The 13751-nt window shown below is 33.2% G+C and overlaps 1 protein-coding gene across 1 annotated transcript; it reads right to left on the reverse strand.

Moving 5' to 3' along the window:
* Positions 1-9951: 9951 nt before the first annotated feature.
* On the reverse strand, positions 9952-10702 carry LOC111593312. Its single transcript, XM_023306009.2, has 3 exons — positions 10378-10702; positions 10149-10287; positions 9952-10093 (listed from the first exon to the last, which is right to left on the reverse strand). The coding sequence occupies exons 1-3, from the start codon at positions 10400-10402 to the stop codon at positions 9952-9954; spliced, it is 306 nt and encodes a 101-aa protein (XP_023161777.2). The 5' UTR covers positions 10403-10702.
* Between the last annotated feature and the right edge of the window lie 3049 nt (positions 10703-13751).

The following is a 13751-nucleotide window of genomic DNA, read 5'->3' on the forward strand; positions in this document are numbered from 1 at the left end:
ATATTGTTTTGCTATAAAATTAATTCCAAAATGATTTTTCAAAAATATTTAAAAAAAATATTTTGGAATTTATAGCAAAACAATATAGTGCTTATTGATTTGCCATAAAATATTTTTTTAAAATATAAATTAATTTAATTTTTTTTAAATATTTAAAAAAATATTTTGGAATTCATTTTATAGAAAAACAATATAGTGCTTATTGATTTGCTATAAATTATATTTATTAAAGCAAAATTTATTTGAATTAAAAAAGTTTTTTTTTATTATTTAAAAAAAACAAGCAAAATATGTACAATGTAAATTAAATAATATAAATTCAAATAAAATAAATATAAATATAAACTTAAAAATGTTTATAAAAATATTAATATTACTCTTTCAATAAATACTGTTTTCGATAAATAACTAAACTTATCTGAGTAGAATTTATCTGCAATTAGTCGCATTCTCATTAATTTATGCTGCTGCGTCAATCAATCTGTCTGTCAGTCAGTCAATAAATCAGTCAATATATTATGCAGTCACAGTAATTAGTGAGTTTATTAATCATTCAGTCAGTCACTCAGTTAGTTAATCAAACAGTCAGTGTTGCATTAAAGCGAACGGCTGATTGTCAATCAATGGATCAGCTAACAAGAAACAGGAATTTGAAGTAACAGAATAAGAAGTAACTAAAGTAAATTTCAAATTATATCTAAATATGCAATTATTTATTTTGTGAATGTTTTTTTCAGCAAAATTTGAATTCAGCTCATATTTTAAAATAATTTTTCAATTTTATTAAATACTTATATGTTTTAAGAAATGTTTTTAAATGCTTTCCTTTGCAGTGAAGAAGGACTGCTTGAATAAAGGACCTTAGATCGCTATTATAGCAGAGCATGGATCACTGATCCACAGAATATTGATTCATCAGAGATTCATCAGTATGAATACTTAAACAATAGGACAACAGAATACGATTGTTCACGTTATAAGTATGGAAGTAGTATATGCAGAGAAGCAGCACCAAGACCTGAATATTGACGCTAATAGTAATATATAATAATAATATATAATATATAATAATAATAATAATATAAGTAATAATATCTAAATATCACGCAACTTAAGCTAAAACGCTACATAATGCAACTAAAATGCAACTTTCGTTTAATTGCATGTAATTGTAAGCCTCTTCTAATTAACACCTTGATACCGGCATAAACAATTAACAGTTAAAAGCGGCCCAAATTGCTGCACTCGCAAATGTAATTTGTGCAATTTGTACTTATATAGCACACATAGATACAAGCACACATACATATGCATACACTGCATACATCTAATATGTACATACAGTTTTGTTCATAAAAATAGTAGTGCTGCACATAAGCCAAAAAAAAATTATATCAAAAATTTAATTTATTAACAAATTGTGTTAATCTGAATATTCGTTTCAAATTGTTTGTTAATCAACAAATTGTGTTGTTCAACGTTTAGTGCTCAGTGGCACTACTATTTTCATGAACACAGCTGTATATATACTGAGTAATTCCACAATTTTAATAATATTAATTAGCGTAGAGCATATGCGACTCATTAGCCTGATGTGAACTTAAGACAAGCTTCATTTGCTGTTGCATATTTAACGAGTGTTAACACAAAATCTGACGCGTTTGTTGTAATTAAACCAACAGATACACACGCACACACCCGCACATGTATATATGCTATATACGCTTGCCTTTTCAGCTGTAAATGCACCAAGTATGTTGGTTTACATGTGAGTGCGTACGCGTGTGTGTGTGTGCGTGAATGAAGCTCATCTTGTAAAGTGGCAGGTTAAGTAAACAGTTTCATTGTGCGAATTCAATTAAAATTTATTCAAAACGTCAACGACAGCTTCTCAAAAAATCTGCGCCAGCAACAACAACAATTGCTGTTTGCCACAATGTAACTGTAACACGCGCACACACCAGCACACAACATACATAAATATACATGTGTATGTGTGTGTGTGTGCGTGTATATGTAACTGTATCTATGCTATGGTCTGCCATTGGCAAAGGGGTGTGCCCTAGACAAGGCCACGCCCCATGCCAAGCGCAAGTCAAACGCGCAATTGCCGCACTTGCGTTAGAGCGAGACAACTCTAGTTACATATGTTGTGCTTGCAATTGCTATAGCTGTTGCTGTTTCTGTTGCTGTTGCTGTAGCTGATTGTATCTGTATCTGTAGCTGGCACTTGTCGGCGCCGTTGTCGTCGCTGCTGTTGCTGCTGCTGCTGCTGTTGTAAGTGGTGTAAATGGCAATTTGTCTGCCGCCGTCGCCCCCGCACGGTAGCGATAATCAACGTTGCGTTGACAGCATATGCATGCGCATGTATCTGTATCTGTATCTGTATCTCTATCTGTATCTGTAGCCGTTGCCCTAGTCATAGCTGTATCTTTAGCTGTATATCTATTCATTCGAATTCGCGCACTTTGTGCCATATCATCGTCTGCTTCGGCTGCTCCGTCATCATCATTATGATCGTCCATTTTCAAAAGTGTCTTATTTTTTCGGTTGTTTTATTTCTTTGTACCAAAATAATATATATATATATATATATAGGCACATCTATATATATATACATATATACCTGCTCCATTGGGTTATTTTCAACTTCCGCTCGTCATTCCATTCAGGTATATTCAACCCATCCTCGTTCCACAGCTCCTCCGCAGCCTGTTCTCATTTCCCAGCTCGCTGTGTTATGATGTTAGCTGATGTGCGCTTATAACTAATAAAATTACTCAGCAATAAATTGTATTTGACGCCTATTTCCATACAGCTGAACTTAACACTGCTATTTGCTTCGGCTAAGCCTGGGATTTTAAAGCCAAACTAGATATATGCATATATAGTTTTATTCTAGAAGCGACACAGTTGCTGTAAAAAAGATATGGCATATAATATATATATGTATAACATATATATCCCTGTAGTATTACATATAGTATAAATATTTATAAACAAGCATTAGATATATATTTAACTAATTATTAATAATTTAATTTTTCACATAAAAAACATTTTTGTATTAGCTTATTTTTGCTACAATAATAAATTATAAAATATTTAAAAATCTTAAAGTAATAATCAAGAAATTATCTTTCAGTTTTATTTTAGTATCTTAGCAATATTTTGGACAAGAAAAAATTTAAAAAAAAAATAAACTAATTAGCTAGTAAATGGTCTGTAATATACATAACCTTATAAGGCTAGATATACATATATATTTCTACATATTCTATAACATAACAATGCCAAGCCATTTATATATATATCTAACCACAGTCGTTAGTTAAAAACTCTTGGCTCTTTCTAAACTTTAGCGCATTTTGTGTATGAATATATATATATAAAAATATATTCTCTGAAGCATTGGCGCACCTACAAATGGAATATCTTAATACAAAATGTTAAAATTTTTAAGAAACGAAATGATCAAAGCAGAACGTTTAATGTCTAAGGCAAACTAATTTACTTTTTTTGACAGTTTTAAATTGCAAACACAAATCTGTAATATTTACAGATATGAAGTTTACGTTCTACAATTATAAAAAACATAAACAACTTTTTTTAAATATTTAAAGAAAAATATAATAAATTTAATATTTGATTATTATATAATAAATATATATATACACATGGAAATGATATATTATATATATATATATATATATATTTTATGTTTTATATTATTTAATAATTTTAAGTTTCTGTATTGATTTTATCTACTATAAACGAATTCATAAATACGTTCACATATTTCACCTTTGTCTAAAATTAAGAAAATATAAAAAAATATAAAATAAAAATAAATAAATATAAAATAATATATATATATATAATAATAAATATAATAAATATAAAATATAAGCTTATCTAACTTCTCTCTATGTCTCTCTAAGCTCAGTGCTTAGATTTAATGCATTTTAAAGCAATCCTTAGCCAAAGGCTGTCATACAAGACGTTCTACAACAACAATGGTTGGCTGTTGTCAACCAGATGATAATCAACATAATGCTGAGCATCATCATCATTAGGATAATGACAATGATGATGATGTAGAGGGGTTCTGTAGTAACGAGAGAAACGACATTTCGCGCTAACGAATTCAATTGAGCTGAATTTTTCATTTAACGTTTATTTAACTTTTTTTTCCATTGTTGTTGTTGCTTTGTTTTCAACGGTAAAAGCCAGCCAGGGACTACACACACGCACACACACTCACACGAGCTGTTTGGCAAGGAAGCAGCAGCATCATCTGTTTCACATGTATATGATATATAAATGAACACATATGTATGTATATATATATATATATGTGTGTGTGTGTGTGTGTGTGTCTGATGTATATGATTGTGTCAATGGCCGTTGCGTCGCATCGCATTCGCTCATAAATTTATGCCTAATGGCGATATTGTTGGCTTCGCCCTCTCTGTCGACGCCGCAGCAAACCCACCCCCACACCCCCGCCCTCTCTCTCCGCCCCACCCCTGGCTGCCTCTGGCACATTGCACATTGTGCCATTGTACTTGATTATTAAATGACACATTATGTGATTTTCAACATGTTTCCGAAACTCAGCCACACAGACAAAAGGCAGACGAAGTCTATGGAGGACGAGCCAGAGCCAGGGGCGAGAGGCGAGTGGCACTGCCACTGGCTGAGGCAGAGCAAGACGACAAGGGGCAGCATCGTTTCATAGTGCTCGTACGTAAGCACTTCACAAATTGAATTCAAAGCAAACCAAATGGTCGAACGATTGTATGAGAGTCACCTCCCCCAGCCCCTAGCCCCCCACTCCAGCAACGCCCAGTCATGGCCCTGCCCCTGCCCTGCCTCTGTTGTAACTGTCAGCCAGTTACATGAGCATATGACAGCCATAGAAGGCATTTTATAATATGTTCATTGAGTACGTGAGCTTCCTGTTAGCCAGCAGCAGGGGCAGCAGGAGCAGCATGCTCCGCGCAGCGTCCGATGCTCTCGCATGGGCGTAGTCTAAATTTATTGGATCCATTTCTATTTCCTTTCTCATGTTTGTGCGTTGTCTGAGCAGATAATTTTGATTGGCGTTATCTATATATTTATCTGGGATTTGAAGTGAAAAAAACTATCTATGAAGAACTTCTATATATATTATGTGATATAGGATAATGAGAAATATCTTTGCTATAATAATTCCTATTAATACCTTTTGACTTTGTTTATATGCTTCTCAGATACTTATAAAGACTCTCAAAAGTCTACCAGATACTTTTAAACTATCTGAAAATGTATCAAAAGTAAGTTTTATATGTTAAATGATATATATATATATATATATATATATATATATATATATATATATATATATATATATATATATATATATATATATATATATATATATATATATATATATATATATATATATATATATATATATATGTGTGACTTCTTTATAAATATATATACATAAAAGCACAATTTTATCTTTCAGTTAATTATCCTTTTAAGTCATGATCTTATAATTGCTTCGTTAAAATATATCTCACAGGCTTATCTGAACCCAACATTTTGAAGTTATTTTTGATACATTCCACATATGCTTAAGGTCATATTTAATCTAAGTACATATGATCTCTGACTATATATTCCACAGTTCAAATTACTTCCTTTTTTTCGCTGCTTCCAAACTTTATCTACAAAAATATAATTGATCAATTATTTGCATTGATTCTATACACACATATATCTCTCTATACATAAGACTAGACAGCTATGCTATACGTACAAGAAAATCAAGTCTTATCAGGCTACAAATGGAGTTCATAAAACTAAAATGTGTTTGAAAGAAAGTTGAAGGATCGATCTATGTAGACTCCACGTTTATGAAATTGTAAATCTATAAATAGTTCTGCAGCTGTATGCTGCACCATGTATACATTCTATTTAAGACTATTCAATTATCACCTTAAACCAAGTGACAATCAAAGCTTTACAAATTTTCCCTTAACAAATGCAGTTCACAGTTTTCCAGCATTTTTAGTTTTTCCACTTTGCGACTACGCCACTGGGTAAAAGTTGATTTGGAAATGGCGCCGCATAGTCGCGCCCTTTCGGGTTGGGCGTCTAACCACTCCCCCTTTTATATATACTTTTTCTGGAAGAGCCATAGACCGGGACAGCATCAGCAGCAGCAACCCCCGAGACAAACTGAATGCCTTGGCTACAATTCAGTTTTTCTCAACAAATTTTCAACTTGCGTAATACAAATAAATTGAAAATTCCATGCACAGTCAAATATATATATATACAGTATATATTTACAGTTACAAATGCATTCACGTCGCCTTTTGTGCTGCATAATGAAATTAAAAATAAAAGAAAATCAAAAAAAAAGTAACTGTTGCCCAAGCAAAGTCATGGAGCGCAAAGTCCATTATATCATTAGGACTGTAACAATATATATATGCGTATATATATAGAAATTGTATATACACTTATACATATCCCATTCCACATTCAGTTTCCACAAGGTATGCAGCAGGCATTGCCAATCAAGCCTCGAAGTGTTGGATTCCATGTTGCGATTCAAATTACACGGCCTGGCCAAATGTTAGCATAATCCGCGGCACAGTCGGAGCCATGATAATATAAGCATATAGCACAGACACACATAAGGGTGCTTCCGGAGTCAAATAGTAAGTAATTAAGGGTTGGGCAATTTGTCACGCAAAGTCACAAGAGTTCATTACGATAAATCGTTTCGTCAGTTCCAATTCAAGTTGAGCAGCTTGAAATATATTAAAATCAATAATAACAAAATATAGATAATAAAAAATATTTAAGCATTAAAAATTGAAATAAATATAAATCACAAAACAGATATTAAATAACAATTATTAGGGAAAAATAAATAAAAAAATTAAATAAAGAATATAAATATAAAATATATATTTTTTGATTTAAAAATAATTTTATTATTAACAAATATTAACATATATATATAAAAAAATTTTAAAATATTTATTAAAATAATTCTGTAAAAAGAACTCGCAAGCTAAAAAAAATAATAATAAATATATATATAAAATGGAGAAAAACAATAAAAAATGTTGGTTCAAAATTAATTTAAGTCTTATTTTAATATTAATAATATAAAAATATATATTTGGAAACTATTAAAATAAATCAAGCTGTAAAAAGATGGCTTATTCTAAAAAAAAAAAACTAAAAAAGAAACTAAAAAGAAAACTAAAATACAAACTTAAAAAAAAAAACAATAAAAAATAACTAAAAAAAAAATAAAAATAATTCATTAATAACTACATTATAATTATTTATTTTAAGATATATTTCAATGTAGATTTATTTCTTCTTTTTAAATATATTTTAATATTTTAATAATATAAATGAATCAATTTAGTTAAGTGAACTGCATTTATATTTAATGATTAGGCATTTTTTTTATATTTTTTTAAAATTTTTTATACTCACAAAATATTAATATATTTTTTGATAGTCATAAAATCATGTTATATATAGAGTTCTCTGCTTTAATCCACTATTATAATTACATATCTTATTACCTTTTCAACAAAAACCTCTGCTAATGACTTACATAATATCTGCTTAGAAGCTGCTTTAGTTGTTAGAGCATTTGTTATTGTTGTAGACCTTGCGGCTTAGAGCTGAGATTTGACTTATCTCTGATCTCAAGTCTAGACTTGCCTTTAAATCAGAAATTTTGTCTTGGTGTCAAATGCAGAGCACTCAAATTGCGGAGCTCTCGGCTCTGATTCCTTGTTGATTCCTTGGCTTTAGATTACCATTTACCATTTACCATTTACCGTTTACTGTTTGTCGTTTACCTTTTCCTTTTACCTTTTGCTGTTGGCTGTTGCCTGTGGCCAGGTTTCATTGGGCTGCAGTTCATTTCCTTTTCATGTGATTAGTTTGTCGATTTTCTAGTTTACAATTTTCATTTTTTCTAAAAGTTTCCTTTTACACGATGCAACGATGGTTATCGATTGATGATTGACGATTGCGGCGGCTCATTTCCGTTTTCGATTCGAGGTAATACGGAAATCAACTTGGTCAGCATGCGAACCGAAATTAGGGTCGAGTGAAAGTCCAAGCGACCTGCAATGAAATGCGTTTAATTTCATTGCGACTCTTAATGTTAATTACAATATTATGACAGTTTTGCGGCTTGCGATGAATAATTATCACCTCATAAATTGTGACAAACCGCAAGGCGCGTTTTTTCCTTTTATATACAGGTATACTTACATATATACAGCAGATGTCTGAAGTTAACTTCGGCACTAGTTGCTGTTGTTGTTGTTGGCTCGAGTCGTGCCATGATTAATCGCTCAGGTTATTTGAGTCGTCAGCCGCCAGCCGCCAAATGCAATCAACGTCCGACCCGAGCAAACGTAAATGTTGTGAAAAGCAAATCTAATTACACAAATGCTCGCCGACTATTTGAAAATGGGCAATTTCTCAAGATAGTTATCTAATTAATAGGCCCAAGGCTCGGTCACTCCACACACTCCCATTCACATTTATATTTACAAAAAAAAAAAAAAAAAGAAAAGATATATAAAAAAAATACATTCAGCATTCCCAACGTCCATGTCGACACTTAGGCCAGTTCCACTCTTAATGAGTTATGCTTGGAACAATGGCCTGCGCTTCTATATAATATCTGCGCCTCGAGCCCCTCTACAGCTACTGGCTTCTGGTCGTTGCTTTGCCAAAACATTGCTCCGAATAGGCGTTACAACAATTTATATAAAAGTCACAAAAAAAGGCAGCCGCAAACAAGTATTAATGGTGCACCGATTGATGATGCACTAGAAAATACCCTATACTAACTTAACCTAGGTTAATGTACGACGATGATTAAATAAATCTACATATACATATTTTAGATATTAAGTTTTCTTATTTTTACTCACAGTTACTTAAATTTGGTTAATAATTTAGTTGAATATTATGTTTACACTTGTAACATCTCCACAGGGTATTTTAAATTCCATACAAAGAGAAGAGAAGCAAAAAGACAAAGAAAAAAACAAAGTGGCTGCGATGCGTTCAATTACCCAGCAGTTGTTTCCCCCTCTGCTTTAAAACAAAAGGCTGATTGAGTGACAATTGCTCACAAGTGGGAACGAGATGGCTAACATATGGTTAATACGTGGCTGTGTATGTGTGTGCGAGTGTGCGCGCAGTCGTACAACGAATTAAGCTCATTGCGCATTTGACGCGCATTTTGACGTTTCTCTTTGTGCGACGAAACGGGACAGACGTCGCTCATTAATTGACACTACCTATCAGCGGGAGGGGCAGAGTGAGAGAGAAGTAATGAGAGACACAAGCTGAAAGCACCTATATATAATAAACGGCAAGACAAAAGACACTGGTAGGAGAAGGCTTCAATCGGTAGCGCACACTGTTAGACAAAATGTAACTTCTTTTCTGTTACAAACATAAATCTATCGCTTATTTTTTTTTCTTAATATAGCTTGAATTTAATTTTTGTGGATTTCGAACTTAAAAATTAATTTAATACAATACAAATATATTTGATTTATATCACGCGACTGCTGGCGACAAATTAGTTGTTGTCTAGTGTAATTGCTGCGCTCTTTTGTTCAGAGACAGCGGCGAAAGTGCCGCTAGTTGTAATTACATGAAATATGCGCTGCATAATCAGGCTTTTTAGCAGACACTACGAAACGAGGTACGCTATAAAAAGTCGATTTGTAAAGCAATCGCGTGTAATTAACCAGTTAGCGCTTGTTATGCAAACGCCCATTTGTTCTGTTCGATTAGTGAGCAGACCGTGGGATAGTTAACATAAGTTGTACCTCATTAATGGGCCAAGCTTGTGCAGCTGTTACCCTAGGGGCACGCATAATTGATATTTTATTGGTAAACAGTATCGTCAACCGCAAAACAGATAATTTTGACCAAAAATGGCAAATTCGATATTGTGGCCCAACTGTGGTTGCCGTTGCCGTCGCCGTCGCAGCCGCAGCCGCTGCTCAGTGTGCTCACTGTGTCCACTCTGATTGGTGTTAATGACTTAATTAAAGCTGCGCAGTTCAGTTCGCTCTGCTTACCTGCGGCAAGCTGCCTGCAGCCTGCTGCCTGTTGTCTGTTGCCTGTTGTCTGTTGCTCCTTCTTCATGCCACATGCAGTAGTCGACAATTTCACACTTTTTGCGTTGCCAGTTGGACCTACATATATTAAAGCAAAAGCCTGCCAAGTGGTCAACGACAGGCTCAGACACATCACACACGCACACACGCACACAGACACACTTGCACTCTCTCACCTACACACACTCACCTAATCTTGTGCAGATTTCACGCATGTTTCGTGCCGCGTATCACTTGCCAGCTCTGCAGTTTGTATGGATCTCTTTGCTCTGTTTAATATGCGCACAGTAGCCCCAAAAAAATGTCCCAGCACCAAATATATACATATCTATGTGTATATATAAGTCCGCCTGCTGATGAGCTCTGGGCGCGCAGCTGACACTGAGCCTCTGACATTTCCATTAGGCAGCCCAAAAAGAACAACAAGAAGAGGAAATATCAGCAAATGCGCAGCTCTGTTCCACACACTCATCAACAGCATCCGCAACATTATGATCATCATGATCATAATTAACGCAATCATCATCATCATCATGATCATCGGGTGCTCCTTGGGCCTGCGCGGCATAATTATTAAATGCAGCTCAATACATTTGCTGTGCATTGCTCACATTGTTGGGACAACCTAATGCCCAAAGGCATTCCACATGAGCCTTATGACTATGGAATGCAGCCCAATCGCACCAGCAGCAAAACAACGCAAATATGTGACTGTCTCCTACTTCATCTGTCTGTCTCCTGCTTCCACTTCGGCTCCTACTCTAAACGCCGGCGCAGTCGGTCGGTCAAAACAGAGAACGATGTAAATTAATCGAATGCCTGGCCACAGCGCCGATCTTTCATCATCATCGATGCAATTGGTGATCGTGTTGTCCTTATGAAGCTATTCTGATTTATATACCCTGTAAGTTTAAAGAGTTTAATTAACTTCTTGAGGCATCTCGGCTGCTCACTCATTGATAAAGGCTTTGGGCATGTATATGGAAGCAGCACAGGTATGTATAATTAATTACAGGGTATATAATAGGTGTGCCATAGTACAATATCATAACGTATTCATGCTATATCATATATATAATACATCCAGATGCATATAGCTGTAAAAGTTATTGTTGCTATAGCGTGCCTTAATGGTAATTACAGGGTATGACTGCAGCAACTCATGCTTTATTATTTTGTACCGATACTATATCATATATACAATGCTCAAAAATTAATATATATACAATATAAATGATATAATATGATTTTACTTTACGTACAGGGTATGCCTGACTCAAATAATGCTACTCAATCATAAGAAATTTACATTATATCGTATATAAAGCTGCTATATATCTATATGTATACAACATGTGTAAAATATCATGATTTAATGTAATTACAGGGTATGTAGGAGTCGAGCAAATTTCTTTAATTAAAATCAAGTCATGCTATATCATATATAAAGTAACTATATATATTTTTATATTTGTAAAAGTGTTAAGGCACATATTTTAACCAATTACAGGGTATGTCTGAGTCAAGCATTGCTACTTTATCAACAATAATTAATGCTGTATCACATATATAGCAAATATACCTATGGTTGTAAGCATAAAAGAGTAGGGACATGCCTTTTAAACAAATACAGGGTATATCTGAGGCGAGCTTATATATTATATCACCACATTTACCCACAATATCATATCATATGTATGCTCTTAAGTCAGCTAAAGATGCCAGCCGAATCATCGGTAAGAAAACAGTTCACAGGGTATCTGATAGTCTGTCAAACTACGCCTTCAATCATTGCAGCTCTTCATGCGCATCCGGTTTTCGATATTTTTGACGATTTATTAAATTGCGTATAAATTAAAATATTAAATATTTGCAACGAGCAAAACTTTTAATTATCCAGCCCTTTGTTAGCCCCGCATTTTTCGCAGATATTTTCCACAAATAAAAAAGTTCAACTGAAAAACTCATAAAAATATCCAAGAAAGAACTTGAAAAGCGATTTGTGTAACGTTTAAATTGAATTTGAATCCCTTTTGTCAAGCACTCAAATTTCTATATTATAAAATTATATATTGAATTTTATTTCACATTTTCTATTACCTGTCGAGGTCCGTAGTTGTGTGTGTGTGAGTGTGTGTGCCTGACCTGTCAGCTCTTGACATAAAGGTGTCGACATTCACAATTGATTGTCGCACATTTAGCACTGGGTATGGCCAGCTGCCAGACATGCAGACTGACCCCACGCCATTGCCACTGCCACTCCCCCGCCTCTTACCTACAGCTCTACCATATAAATATTCAGGTACATGAAATCAGATTAAATTATCTTAAACAAATTGAGTCGCAAAGCGCACACAACAAAAGCTTTTGACCAGGGGCGTTTGGGGGGTGGCTGCGTGCTGGGGGTTGCAAATAAAGATATAAACAAGATAGAGCAGCTATTATGGAATCAATGAATATTAAATACCCTAGCAGATGTTCGAAAGATCGAATGTATGTATGTATATATATATATATATATATTAATATATATAAACTGTGTTGTATAACATTTAAAATCCAGGGAACATCTAGTGGATATAAAATATAAATAAAAATATAGTATATATTGAAGGATGAATGATTTTGGATGATGAAAGAGCATATAGGATGGAATGATATAGAATGATATAGAGTGATATAGGAAGATGAATGATGATACGGAATGAATTATTAGATATGATAGCTATGCATATATTTTTAGTAGAGATAGTGAATACAATATATATAGTTAGTTAGATATATCTACAAGAATTTCAATCGTAAAATATGTGTATAGCATACCTGATATACTCTGTTCCAGAAACAAATCTAAAGCTTCTCTGGCAACATTGACAAATAGAGCTTGTTGTAAAAAATTAGTTAGTTATTACCTGATTCGTAAGGCATCCAGTATGCTTCGCAGTATAGACTTGACACTTTATGATACTAGAGATCTGAGCTATATTTAATTTGCTCAACTAATCTACAGTTCCAACAAGACATACTCAATCTACTAGCTTTATCTACTACTCTATCAAACTATCTGTATCAATCTATCTGTATGTATATATATGTATTCTTTGATCTATATAAAGAACCTTTTCATTACTCTATATTAACGATTCATATTTTAAATACTCTAAATACTGATTAATAATCTAATATATATGATATATGACTTATCTTTAATTCTATCTATCTATATATATATCTATCTATCTATCTATCTATCTATATATATATATATATATATATATATATATGGATCTATCTATATATATGGATCTATCTATCTATAATATTTAATATCTATAATATCTATCTATAAATATATATATATATATAAATATCATTTCCTCTCTTCTTTTACTTGAAAAAATGTTGGTAATACTCTTTCTGTCTTGCCTGATAGACATCCATTACAAATTGAATTTCAGACTTTCGCATATGTAAGGTCCTTTCGGAATATATCCTTTTTGGGGACACACAGAAATTTAGTTGCTAGCCGCAGGCGCCAAAAGGCCAACAAAGGCAACATTAAAC

This window comes from Drosophila hydei, unplaced genomic scaffold (genome assembly GCF_003285905.1).
Source record: "Drosophila hydei strain 15085-1641.00,03,60 unplaced genomic scaffold, DhydRS2 tig00008122-arrow-pilon, whole genome shotgun sequence".
Lineage (NCBI taxonomy): Eukaryota > Metazoa > Arthropoda > Insecta > Diptera > Drosophilidae > Drosophila > Drosophila hydei.